The 14,329-nt window shown below is 44.0% G+C and overlaps 1 protein-coding gene across 23 annotated transcripts in view; it reads left to right on the plus strand.

Moving 5' to 3' along the window:
• The window catches only part of NEB (nebulin), a 419,697-nt gene that overhangs the window by 131,062 nt on the left and 274,306 nt on the right, over positions 1 to 14,329 (plus strand). For all 23 annotated transcript variants that reach the window (XM_033944892.1, XM_033944897.1, XM_033944903.1 and 20 more), the window contains 6 exons: positions 1,929 to 2,033; positions 2,933 to 3,040; positions 5,828 to 6,139; positions 6,270 to 6,476; positions 8,735 to 8,839; positions 11,697 to 11,804. In XM_033944892.1, the coding sequence (XP_033800783.1) occupies positions 1,929 to 2,033; positions 2,933 to 3,040; positions 5,828 to 6,139; positions 6,270 to 6,476; positions 8,735 to 8,839; positions 11,697 to 11,804 (945 nt within the window). The remainder of the gene's footprint in view (positions 1 to 1,928; positions 2,034 to 2,932; positions 3,041 to 5,827; positions 6,140 to 6,269; positions 6,477 to 8,734; positions 8,840 to 11,696; positions 11,805 to 14,329) is intronic.

Below are 14,329 nucleotides of genomic sequence, written 5' to 3' on the forward strand. Positions count from 1 at the left end.
ACTGCAGCCTTTTCATTTACAGAACCTTGCCTAGAGAATTCGCTTCCACTTCAGCTGAGATCTGAGACATTATCGAAATTTCTCTGAGTCATTGAAAGCATTTCTAGTAACTTTTGGCTAAAGTGGTCAGAATTATTAGCTAGTATTTGCCAATGTGCTATTTATTTTATTTCTTGATTTGTGCCCGTCTTGTAGCATTAATTGTTTCTGTGATAGCGGATGTTATAGATTATACAATGCATCAACAGCTGGCATTGCTAACGCGCACTATGAGCATTTTGCACTGTGCAAAGTAACCCCTGATTTATATAAACTGCGATTTGAGTTATGTGCACAAATTTGAGCAAGCACCTAATTTGCATATGCAACGTAACTGAATAACGAGCCAATTAGTGCTGATAATTGGCTTACCAAGCAATTCTTAGTGTTCATTGGTTTTAATGTTAATTCGTGTGTGTAAATTTAGGCATGCGATCCGGGTCTAAAATTTACGCATGGAGTCAAAAAGAGGGAGCAGAAATAGGAGGGTCATGGGCAGCTCGGGAGCGTTCCTCAATGCTATGCACCCAATTATAGAATTAGGGGCATTTGCGCCCAACTTTAGTTGCAAGGTTTTGCATCATATTTTCATTGGTGCAAATAATTGTGGCTAAATTTAGGCATGGCGCCTGGATGTAAGCACTATTCTATAAATGGCGCTTAACTTTAGGCACTTTTATAGAATAGCACTTAGATGGTTTTTTTTATCAGGCGTGATATATTGAATTAAGGGCTAGATTCACTAACCTCCTTTGAGTGCCCGATCCGTGGCCGATCTGTGCAGTCCCGACAAATTTACAAAACCAAAAAATTAAAATGAGGGCGACTGGAGGAACGCCCCCCTCTGACCACACGGATCGCTAGTGTGCGATCCCGACGCATGCGCAGACCATTTGTAGATCTAATCTAATCTTCTATTTCTGCATCGCACATACCTAATCAGGCTCAAGGCGACTTACAAAGAGAAGAGAGAGGAGTGAATAGGGAAGGGGAGGAGAAAAGGGGAAGATGATCTGCGCATGTGTCTAAGAGCCATCTAGAGCTGCGACTTTTTTTTTTTTTTTTTAACTTTTACTAGCTCAGCGAGCCCATGGTTTTAAGCCACTTTAAACCTGCAAGTTAAAATCATGGGCTCGCAGTGCGGGGAAGGGTAGGAGAGTCAGGGTGGCAGGAGAGATTCGGGGCAAGTCAGGGCGAGTTGGGGCGGCAGGCAGGAGAGATTCGGGGCAAGAACAGGGCAACGAATCGGGGCAGCAGACAGGAGAGATTTGGGGCAGAGCATGAGATTGGGGCAGGCAGGAGACAGCAGGAGATCGGGGCAGGCAGGAAATGGGGGCTGAGACAGGGCAGGATATCGGGGCAAAGAGCAGATTGGGGCAGGCAGCAGATCAGGGCTGAGACAGGGCAGCAGATTGGGGCAGAGAATCAGGGCAGATAGCAGGGCGGCAGAAGGCAGGGCAGTCGGAAAGGACCTCAGCGACTGGTCCTCAGCAGTTGCTTCTTGTGTTGATCGGCCAGCCCAGATGGTTTGCAAGATTTCTGCAGAGAATCGCATCCCTACCTACTTTGCATGCCATTCCCCTCATCGGATCGGAGGAGAGGTAAGTGAATCAGGCCAGAGTAAAATCGGGTCGCAAAGGGGTCACAAACCGATCGGTACATGATCGGTTTGCTTAGTGAATCTAGCCCTAAGTCCTATATGTGTAAACTTCAAACACTACCCAGCTCTTCTCCTGGATTACCTATTAAATATCATCTATTTTGTACATGTATGTAGGTATTGTGGCTTACTCCCTAAGTATATTTTTATATGCATATGGTGCATAGCATCCTCATAGCACACTTTCCTCTGTATTGTGCAGAGTCATATTGCATTGTTTCATTTGCAGAGAGCCTATATTGAGGCATGGAACAAAGACAAGACCAAAATTCATGTCATGCCTGACACTCCCGAAATCTTGCTGTCCAGGGTGAACCAGCTGAACCTGAGCGATGTAAGTTGCAGTAATCAGAGTACAAGAACCAGAGGTGTGTACAGGGATGGGAATGGGGACCTTGGGAATCTGTGGTGATGGTGACAAAAAAAAAATCTATTTATGCCAAGGGATGGTGTGGGGAAGGAAAAGAATGAGTGAAGATGAGGGGCTGATGGATCCAAACTGACAGGATGGGTGGGAAAGGGGTCCAGATTATAAACCCATTCATACCTCTAGTGCCATCATGGTGGAACAGGATCAGCATGAACATTATGGGCTTTGATATTCAAGAAAATAGCCTAATTGCCGGTTATTTGTTGCTTAAGTTTTTCATTTATTTGCTTAACATAAAGTGCTAATAATAAGAATTTTATTTTTCTTAAATTTACAGGAGATAAGCAGATTATAAGTTCTTTAAATAAATAAATAAATAAATAAATGTAGGGTTGCCAGATTTTACTATAGTAAAATCTGGACCCCCGTAGACCCTCCCAGTTCTACCCATCCCCGCCCCGTTTCACCCCAGTCCCGCCTCCAATCCCGCCCTAGCCCAGCCTCAGCCCTGCCCCTCCCCCCAAACTGTCTGCTCTCACTGAGCAGGAGGAAATCCGCCTGACACGATTTAGAGGAGGCTTTACAAAAACCGAACAAAATGATGGGTTTTGAAAAGCCGTCTGGAAATCTGTCTGGTAATCCTAAATAAATGCAGATTGGGTAAAGAAATTGGAAAAAAAAACCTGTAGGGATGGTGAGGGGTTGGTAGCAATAAGATGTGGATGAGGAAGACGATGTGGGGTTGGGGTGGGTTTGGGTCCAAACTGACCAGATTATGTCTCCACAGTCTTCCTTCATGATAAGTCCATACAGTATGTACAACTCTGAAAGTAAACCTTGCTCTGCTTACAATTTTTAAATAGAAATTATACAGACATGCCTGGGAAGAAGATAAGAAGAAAGGATATGATTTGAGACCAGATGCTATTCCACTAAAAGCAGCAAAGGCCTCTAGAGACATTATCAGTGATGTAAGTTTGACCGTTAACTTATGTTGGTATATTGCTGTAAGTGAGCTAATCCTAGCATTTTTGGTATATTCCTTCAGATTTACCTATGATATATGGAAATCTCAAAATAATCTATTAATCTATTAAAACTGAATCAAGGATGAATACCTATAAAAGCATATTTTTTACCTCACTGAGAGGCGGTGGTGTAGATTTTTGAAGTTCAAATATAGGGGCCCTCGTATTAAGCTTTGGTAAAATTAGGTCCACAGGCAAGCCAGGTATTCAGGATATCCATAATGAATAAGTATGAGAGATATTTGTAAACCAAGGAAGCAATGCATGCAAATCTCTCTCATGCTTATTCATTGTGGATATCCTGAAAACCTGGTCTACCTGTGGATCTTGAGGACTGAAGAATGGTCCTGCATTAGAGAAATAATCCTGTCACTCAATATGGCATTTTTAAATTATAGAATGTATTAATGATATGGAAGCAAACCCTCAGAATAATCTCTCTCCATTTAGTGGCATAGTAAGGGGGGGAGGCTGACCATCCCGGGCACCATCTTTATGGGGGGCGCCAGCACCTTTCCTCCTCTACATGTCCCCCCCCTCCCCCTCCCGCACACCTCTTTAAATGTTTGCCGGCTCTAGCAGCATCTTCCACTTGCTGCTTGTGCCAATGTCTGGACACAGGACCAGGACGTGACATCAGAAAAGAGCTGACGCCGGCACAAGCAGTGGGTGGAAGCTGCGGCTCACGCCAGTGAACATTTCAAGAGGTATGCGTGGGGAGAGGGGGGCAGGTGCGCTCAAGTGGCGGGGAAGAGTAGGAAAGAGTGTGGGGAGGGGCACACAGCGTGGCAATGCCAGGCACCACCTCCCCAGGCACCAACCTCCCTCGCTATACTACTGCACACATGCTCATACGGTTGAAGTGACATCTTATCTTGTAAATCACCTTAAACCTATACTGGATAAGTGTGATTCAAAAATTTTGATTAGATTAGATTAGATAAGAAGAAAAAAGGTGCCAGTGGTACTAAAATATTCGTGTGGGAAGATCTTTTTAAGTAAAGTTAAACCTCTTTCTGACATGCACTGGCTCAGCAGCCTTTGGAATGCTTTCCTCTTACTGAATCTCAGTGGCGATACTAAGGCCTTTCACATTATATCCCATTACAGAGAAATGAAAATCTGAGGCACAAGACGGGAACATCTGATTAGCTATCTACAGTTATAAAGTAGGACTATAAAAAGGAATTAAAATTCCTCTGCTCCTGGCTTTTAGGACAAGCTTCCCCACCATCTAGGAGGGAAGCGGCGACAAAAGGGCCAAGGCCGTTGCCGATGGAGGGAGGGGGGGAGGAGAAGAGGGAAGGGGTGGACTGAAATAGTCAGGGGGCCAATTATGAGTAGGGAGGTAGGACCAAGGGGCGGGTAGAGAGGGTGAGGTGACCAGATCCGGGGACGGAGGCTGTAGGTCAGCCTCTGCAATGGGAGCGATGCGGCATCTTCTCTTTGAGCACAAGACCAACACCCTTGTTCACGCTCTCATCACCTCGCGCTTAGACTACTGCAACGTACTTCTCTCAGGCCTCATGCGAGCCCATCTCTCACCTCTTCAATCCATTCAAAATGCTGCTGCACGACTCATATTCCATGAGAGCCGCTAGTCTCACATTACCCCTCTCCTCAAGTCGCTTCATTGGCTCCCTGTCCATTTCTGAAAACAGTTTAAACTCCTCTTGCTGACTTACAAGAGCATTCGCTCTGAAGCCTCCCCACCCCCCCGATATCTCTCCTCACTCATCTCCCCCTATGCTCACCCCCCCTGTGATCTCCACTCATCCGGCAAGCCCCTCTTATCTGTACCCTTCTCTTCCACTGCCAACTCCTAAATCACAACAATAAGAACTCTCGCAGAATTCATCTGTTCGCCTTCCCCTCCCTAAAACTATGTCATCTCAAACGATTTGTTGACAAAACCTTCTCCTTCCAGGCGGCCAAACTAAACTCATGGCTTGCCCAAATTATACTTGACGCCCCCACTTACCTGGACTTCAGAAAAAAACTCAAAACTCACTTATTCCATGGACAGAATCCCTAACACTCCCACTCGCTTCTTCTACTCCCTTCAATACACATGAACCTCCACCTTCCCCCCCCCCAAAGTACCCTCCAAACCAATTAACTTCACTGACCGGTATGTTTTTCCCTGTAAACTCCCTGTACACTCTTGTATATTACTGTACACTACTGTACTCTATTGTATATTCTGTCAACTTCATTGACCTGTACACTCCAAAAATTGTTAATTCCTGTCAACTTCAACGACATGTACATTCCAAAAATTGTTAATTCCAATGTTATCTTCGTTTGTAATCTTATTAACTGCTGTGAACCGCCTAGAACTCTCTGGGTATGGCGGTATACAAAATAAAGTTATTATTATTATTCTTTCTTGCGGTGCCATATGCCTGGAACAGGTTGCCTGAATCAATACGTCGTGCTCCATCCCTGGCAGTGTTCAAATCCAAGCTAAAGGCCCACTTTTTGGAAACGCTTTCAACTCTTAACTCCCTCTCACTGCTGTCAGATACATATACCTACTATAACCTCCCCAGCCCTGAAATGTCGTGTCTAAATTAGATTGTAAGCTCTTCTGAGCAGGAACTGTCTATTATATTTTAAAATGTGCAGCGCTGCATACGTCTTTCAGCGCTATAGAAATAATAAATAGTAGTAGCAGTTTTGATCTTTTCAGGTTCTGCAATCAATAACATTTTTTTTTTTCATTTGCAGTATAAATATAAACAAGCTTTTCATGAGGCCAAAGGAAAGCAGATTGGTTTCCGCAGTCTTCAAGATGATCCTCTACTGGTACATTTCATGAAAGTGGCTAAAATACAGTCTGAACGTGAATACAAGAAAGACTATGAAAAGACCAAGACGAAATTCCACAGCCCAGTGGATATGTTGAGTGTTAAAATTGCCAAGCAGGCTCAGGAAGTGACCACCAATATAAACTACAAACAGCTGATTCACGATTACAGACTAATGCCGGACGCCATAAGTTTCGAACTGGCCAGAAACAGGCAGCAGATTCATAGTGATGTAAGTGAAAGAATTAAAACTGTAAATAGGTCTCAGAAGTAAGAATATTTGGTTGACCAGACGTATAAAAATGATTAGCAAATTAGCTTGACCATTTCATCATGTGAGAATTTTATTGCTCTCTTTTCAGGCTGTCTACAAATCCGAATACAATGACTACTTGAAGGGTGTGGGATGGATGCCACTGGGCTCTTTGGAAGATGAGAAGAACAAGAAAGCTATGGAGGCAATAAGCGAGTCAAAGTACCGCCAGCACCCAAATACATTTAAATTCTCAAGCCTTATGGACTCCATGGACATGACTCTAGCTCAGAATAATGCTAAGACCATGAACAAGGTAAGAAAATGTTGGTATTTCATTTCTGGATATGGATAACTGTATTTCCCAAATTTAAAATTATACTCATCAAGAATAAGAACATAAGAACATAAGAAGTTGCCTCCACCGGGATCAGACCAGAGGTCCATCGCGCCCAGCGGTCCGTACCCGCGGCAGCTCATCAGGTCCATGACCTGTCAAGTGTTCCCTGCCCTAAAAAACCTATCCTTACTTCTATCCGTATCCCTCAATCCCCTTTTCCTTCAGGAATTTATCCAAACCTTCTTTGAATCCCTGTAGTGTCTTCTGCCCTATCACAACCTCCGGGAGTGCATTCCATGTGTCCTCCACTCTCTGGGTGAAGAAGAACTTCCTGGCATTGGTTCTAAACCTGTCCCCTTTCAGTTTCTCCGAGTGCCCCCTTGTACTTGTTGTTCCCCACAGTCTGAAGAATCTGTCCCTGTCTACCTTATCTATGCCTTTCAGGATCTTGAAAGTTTGTATCATGTCTCCTCTAAGTCTCCTATTTTCCAGGGAGAACAGCCCCAGCTGTTCTAGCCTGTCGGCATACGAAAGGTTTTCCATACCTCTTACCATTTTCGTCGCTCTTCTCTGGACCCCCTCAAGCAAGTTCCAATAAATTTCAAATTACATAGCAATCCCATTCCAGAGTGATATTCTTTGCTAATATGAGCTGGTGCCACAAAAAGTTATTCTGGAGATACCAGCTCACTTCAATTATATCCGCCTGATATTCAGTGCTATTTAACAGACCAGAAATGACTGCTGACCAGTTCAATAGCATTTGGCTGGCTATCTCCACTGAATATTAGTAGTTAGGGCCAGATTCGGCAACTGGTTCCGATATTGGCTGGCACCTCCAAAACCAGCGCTGGTCCCGTGTCAATCATGCAGAATCATGGCCACGTCAAACATAGGTGCCAGAAATGTAGGCCAGGGTTTTGAAGGCCTAAATTTCTGGTACCTATGTTCGCTATGAATTGTGGCTAAGGAGGTGCCTAAGGATGCTTAAGGTTATTTCCGGCATTAGCCACGCCTTCTTTGACCTTAGGCACCTCCGTAGCCGTGATTAGGGAGCTGGTTTGGTAGGTGTCATCAGGCTTTTAAGGAAGGTCTGAATACTAACGTTAGGCAGTGTTGTGGCGCTCACCGCCGCCTAACTTGAAGCGCAGTTTGTAGAATCAGCCCCTGAGTGGCTAAAATTTGGCTGGCTGTATCCTATGGTAGCCACCAAATTTAAAGGCTGACCAGCCAATTTTAGTGGCCAAATAGGGCTGCCTAAATAGCTGTTCTATCTTTAGCCACTAAAACATATCTAGCCAGCACTTAAAATTGACTTAGTCAGCTAAGTTTGAGCCAGCCAAAAATAGGCCAGCATTGAACATTCGGGCTCAGCGCCAACTGCGTGAATTAGCTGGTCTCAGTTCCACGGTCTCAATATCAGACCCTATATAAACGGTGTTATGATGTTTTATGTATCCAGTAAAGTCTATCTATACTTTACTACAAAAAAATGTAGCTACAGCCCCTTCCGAAGGTGATTTCTTGCATGTTCATCTGTAGCAAAACCACTAATGAGCTGATTTACATGCTTCTTCAGCTCATTAGTGATTTTGTATTATTTTTGTGAAGAACTTAGCAAATGCAATGTTCAAAACTTCATGATAAAAAAAATATTCAGGACCATATTCACAACACTTATCTTAACGATTCTGATGATATTTCAATGCTGCCGTGATGTTAACCATTGCCAAGTTCCAACTACTGCCACCATGCATGTTTCGCCAAACACTGCAGCATGTAAAGCATTTAAGATGCATCCTGAATGCTGTTTGAGCCCATGTGAAGATGTGATGCTGAAGAGCTTTGCCCATCTGCAGTATTTGGCGAAACACGCATGTCGGCAGTAGCTGGAACTTGGAAATGGGTGGTAGTTCCCTGTTTTGGTTTCTGCTTGTTTTTATAACAAGCTTTATTTACCATGTTGATTATAGCATGTTTACACATCATAGGGTCCTTTTACTAAGGTACACTAACCGATTTAGCGCACGCTAACTGATTTAGCGCACGCTATTCAATTTTCCGCGCGCTAATGATTAGTGCGCGTTAAATACTAAGGCACCATTATATTCTATGGGCGCCTTGGCATTTTGCACGCGCTAATCTTTAGCATGCGCTAAATCGGTTAACGCACCTTAGTAAAAGGACCCCCTGGACTTTTATTCATTTAATTTTGGCACCAATTTCTTTTCCAGCACCTGTACAAAGAAGCTTGGGAAGCAGATAAGACCAAGATTCACATCATGCCTGATATGCCGGAGATTCTGCTGGCAAAAGTTAATGCATATAACATAAGTGAGGTAAGTGCACACAGTCCCACAGAAGGATTCCTCGAGGTCTGCACAAATTTCTGGAACACAGACCCATTAACAGTTGTTAGGCAGACTTAGTGGTTGTAGTACTTCTGGAAGTGAACAGCAATAGACTTTCCCTCTATAGTATCTGCCAAGCACCTGTTATTCACCCATCCTGGAGACAGGTTGCTGGACTCAATGGACCATTTGGTCTAACTCAAAAAGGATGTGCTGAGACTAGAATCGGTCCAGAGAATGGCCACCCGGATGATCGCGGGTCTCAAGGATCTCCCGTACGAGGAAAGGCTGGACAAATTGCAGCTCTACTCACTCGAGGAACGCAGAGAGAGGGGAGACATGATCGAGACGTTCAAGTATCTCACGGGCCGCATCGAAGTGGAAGAAGATATCTTCCTTCTCAAGGGTCCCACGGCAACCAGGGGGCACCCGTGGAAAATCAGGGGAGGGAAACTGCACAGTGACACCAGGAAATTCTTTTTCACTGAAAGAGTGGTTGACCGCTGGAATAGTCTTCCACTTCAGGTCACTGAGGCCAGCAGCTTGCCTGATTTTAAGGCCAAATGGGATAGACACGTGGGATCTATTCACTGAGTTAGGTGGGGGAGGGTCATTGTGGTGGGCAGACTAGATGGGCCGTGGCCCTTATCTGCCATCTATTTCTATGTTTCTATGTATTTCTTGGGTACTACTATATATGGTAAGTTTTTTGTTGTTGTTTTTTTAACCATGGACATATAATGGGAATCAAACTTCTGAGCATGCAATATCTGCTTTTCTTCAAATCCACACTAATGATAATGTTCAGAACTGTTCCTATGCATTTTTAAGGTTCCCAGTCATAAGACACGCTGACATTAGAGAGCAGACAATTAGGTACAAGTCTTAAGTGCGCCGCCATAAAAGTTTATTTTAAAGAGCTCAAAAGGGGGATGTGAGGGGGGAATCCCCCCCAGTTTACTTAATAGTGTTCACGCTGCCGTTGGGGGTGGTTTTGGGAGGTTGTAACCCCCCATTATAGAGGAAACTTAACTTTTCCCCTATTTTTTAGGGGAACAGTTAAGAGTTCTTTATAATGTGGGGGGTTACACCCCCAACATCAGTGCAAATGGCAGCACGAACACTATTAAGTAAATTGGAGGGAGGGTTCCCCCCTCACATCCTCCGTTGGAGCTCTTTAAAATAAACTTTTATGGCAGCGCACTTGAGTCTTGTGTTCAATTGTCTGCTCTCTATTGTCGGCGCAGCTTTGTTCGTCGTGCTTTTGTCCCATCACCCATTTTTAAATGGCAGATTAAATAATCATATTTTAACTTCCTGGTTAATTGGCAGAAAAGAGGGAAAAAAGGCAGCTGGAACCGTCTAACTACTCAATCTAGTGAGGCAGTCACTGGTAATGGTAAAGTAAGGCATGCTGCATACCTCTACCTCACTTTTTCTTGGTATTCTCCATGCCTTATTCTGAGTAAATGTTCAGTTTAGAGAATTGTAATCTGTTCAAGAGTTTGAATCATCAATGCACTAATGGCCAAAACCATCCCAGGTGCCTCCTATCAATTGGCAATACACGAATACAGGAGATTCTACCTCCTCTTTTGTCCTATCTATTGGCGATAGATATTATGCAAATTATAGTATCTTTCTTGATGTGCTACTTGCAGGTGAAACCAGCAAATGTTTATTTGATTCTGATACTTCCTGTCCACCTTCAGGTTCCTGATAGCCTTTTCAAGTCAATCTTGAGTCAGGAGACTTATGCCCCGGCCAAATTTATGATAGATATTTTGTATTGCATGCTCTGTCATTATCTCATGTTTTTCTACTAGTTGTCTAACAGAATCTTCTTCTTCTTTACCTAGTTATATAAAAATTTTAATTCTATCTATACCCTTTCAGGACTTTGAATATTTTGTGCTCTGAAACTACAATTCAAAATTAGGACTGCACATCAATTAATCGCAATTAGAATGTTAATCACAAAAAGGCCCAGATTCTATATAGGATGCTTGGGACAGGCGTCCTATACAGAATTGGGCCTACGCCCACCCAAAATAAATATGATTCTGTAACCGATACTTATCACGGCAAGGGATCTCCCTGCTGCGATAAGTATATTTGCCACGGCTGCCAGTCCCCGCCCCCCCGAACGATCATGGCAGGAGGGAGCCCAACCCCTCCTGCCCGAAGACCGCCCCCACGTAGATCACGGCAGTAGGAAGCCCAACGCCTCCTGCCATAAGATTGCCCCCCCATGTAGATTGCGGCAGGATGGAGCCCAACCTCTCCTGCCAGAAGACCCGACCTAACCCCCCACCCCGAAGATCACCGGCAGGAGGATGTCCAATCCTTCCTGTCCAACCTACCCCCAACAAAATCCCCCCACCCCTCCCCAAAGATCACCGGCAGGAGGGTGCCCAATCCCTCCTGCCAGACTCCCCAATGAACCCCCATCCCCAGACCCCTCAATGAAACCCCCAAACACCTCCCTGGACCCCCCAATGAAACCCCCCAACCCCCCCTCCCTTGAGCCCCCCCCCTGGGCTCACTTTGAAAGGTGGCTGGCCGGGTCTTCCCACCGTCCAGTCGGCAGGCCCGCCTCCATCCAAATGAGGCAGGCTCGCCCCTTTCCGGCCCATCTCACAGGAGCCTAAAGCCTGATGGGCCCAAGTGCCTAAGGCCCCGCCCATAGGCGATTTTCAGGGATGCATATTGTAAACCTCACGTTCCATGTTATGTAATAAGACCTACAACAAAAGTTATGTGCTACATTTACTAGTGTAATAAATCTTTTATTAAATGAATGTCATGCATGTAACATTTGCATTTTTTCTTCTTTAATTCACAGAAACAGTACAGATCTGCCTTGGAAGAAGAGAAGAAGAAAGGATATGACCTCAGAGTTGATGCTATCCCTATCAAGGCTGCTAAAGCTTCTAGAGATATTGCTAGTAATGTAAGTTCATTAAGAAAAGACCTGCATCATCACATATTGAGTAATTTGTCAGGTGCACAAGAAATTTATTTATGTTTAAATATATTTATTGAGCATAAAATCAGAATCAAATAACTAATTGTTGCATACGAACATCAATCAATTGATATACAAAGAAATGAAATACCAGCGGACATGATCACAATTTAGAATGGAATAACTACATCTAATTATATAACAAATACTCTAAATCATACTGTGTTCTGGACTCATGTCCCCCAGCAATTATGAAAGCAGCTCCACTAGACTTTAAACTATCTCTATTAAACTATCTAACCAATAACCTAAACAATGGAAAATTCCTTACTAATAATGGTCATATTATAATAACCCCAATCCCAAAAAATTGTAAAGAATCATCAACATCATTAACCAACTATAGACCAGTAGCTTCTATTCCATTTATGGTAAAAATCATGGAAGGATTGGTACACACCCAACTGATGGAATATCTCAACCAATTCTCTCTTCTGCACGAAACTCAATCTGGTTTTAGGCCTCTGTTTAGCACTGAGACAGTAATTGCGGCTATTCTGGACAATTTGCTTTACTTGTTCAATAAGGGTCTCAATGCCCTAATCATGCAATTTGACATGAGCTCTGCCTTTGACTTAGTGAACCATGGAAAACTTCTACAATGCCTAGATACAATTGGAATCAGAGGAGAGGTACTGAACTGGTTTTGAGGTTTCCTTATATCACGCACCTACCAAGTCCGTTTTAATCACGATCTCTCTGACACATGGAGCAATCTATCTGGTGTGCCACAAGGATCACCACTATCCCCTTTGCTCTTCAATGTTTACATGTCCTCATTGGGTGCGCAATTGTCCCAGCTGGGGATAAAACTATTTAGCTATGCTGACGACTTCACGATAATTATCCCATTCACTAACTCTGTCTCAGAAGTCACCCCCAAAGCAACAGAAGTACTAAATCGGATGGAGCAATGGATGATGGAATTCAGACTAAAACTAAACTCAGAGAAAACAAAATTTTTCATAGCATCGCCATACCTACTTGACACTAAAGCATCAATGTGCATCAATAACCTTAGTTATCCCATTCAACCCACTATGAAGATATTGGGAGTAACACTGGACCAGAGCCTGACCAGGTAGACTCCTTGATCATAAAAATCTTTCTCACCCTTGGGAAGCTTCGGTCCATCAGAGCTTACTTCGATGCCTCATCATTTCGAATTCTGGTACAATCCCTTATACTGAGTCAACTCGATTATTGTAACATCGCCTACTTGGCACTCCCCCAGAAGAATATGCGACGATTGCAATTGGTACAAAATACAACGGTTAGACTATGTGGACTGAAGAAGTTTGATCACGTAACACCTTCCTATCGACTTCTACACTGGTTGCCGATGGAGGCACTTGTGAAATTCAAGTTTGGTTGTTTTTGCTTCAAGGTACTTTATGGCTTAGCCCCTAAATATATAACAGACCTTTTCTCTTTCACAACCAACAGACATAAGCGAAGTTCACACCCGAACTTTGTTTCTCCACCGGATAGAGGTTGTAAATTTAAAACCAACATCTTTTCTCACATCAAGCGGCACTATGGGGTAAAGAACTAGAACAATTACTCGTGCCTACTACTTATAGGGAATTCAGGAAATGCCTGAAAACACTTCCTGAAATGCTTAGGAAACCAATCTATGCAATCTTAGTTCTCAACAAACGATCTCTAGAACTGTTAATCACTAAGTCTGTACTTTGTTTATTCCACTCAGTTTGTAACATCTTTAATCATTGTAACCCGCATAGAACTTCATGGTCCTGCGGTATATAAATTGTTATTATTATTATTATTATTATTTCTAAGGGCTATCACAGCTCCCTAACCCTTTCTCTGAAAGCCAATCAATCACCTGCCTCCAAACTAGCAAGCTGGTCCCTTTTCTTACCCCTGCAAACTGGTCAGTTCCCTAACCCCTCCCCCTTGCAAGCCAGAAACTGGTCAGCCCCACATATCTTAACCCACTCCCCCCCAGCTCCCAGCCCCTAACTCCTCTCTGCAAGCCAAAAGCCAGTCATCTCCCGACTTTTACCCCCTGGCAAGAAAGAAACCAGTCAACCCCAGCATCTAACCAACCAGACGCAAGCCAGAAGCCAGTCAGTTCCCCAGCCCCTAAGCATCCCCCCCCAGCAAACCAGAAACCCCACAGCTCCTCCTAATCCACCATCCCTGGCAAATAAAAAGCCACAGCCACGTTGCACCTATCCACTGGCAAGCCAGAAGCCAGTTATCCCCTAGCACTTAACTCCTGGCAAGCCAGAAGCCAGTGAATCCCAAAGCCCCTAGCCCCTCAGCTGACCTTTCAGCAAGCCAGAAGCCCCAGCCCCCAGCCCCTAACTCTCCTCTGTAAGCTAGAAGCCAGTTAATCCCCCATCACCCCCTGGTAAACCAGAAGTTAGTCATCCCCCAGCCCCTAAGCCTACCCCTCAGCAAGTTAAAAGCCAGTCAATTGT

Source organism: Geotrypetes seraphini, chromosome 5 (assembly GCF_902459505.1).
Source record: "Geotrypetes seraphini chromosome 5, aGeoSer1.1, whole genome shotgun sequence".
Taxonomy (NCBI): domain Eukaryota; kingdom Metazoa; phylum Chordata; class Amphibia; order Gymnophiona; family Dermophiidae; genus Geotrypetes; species Geotrypetes seraphini.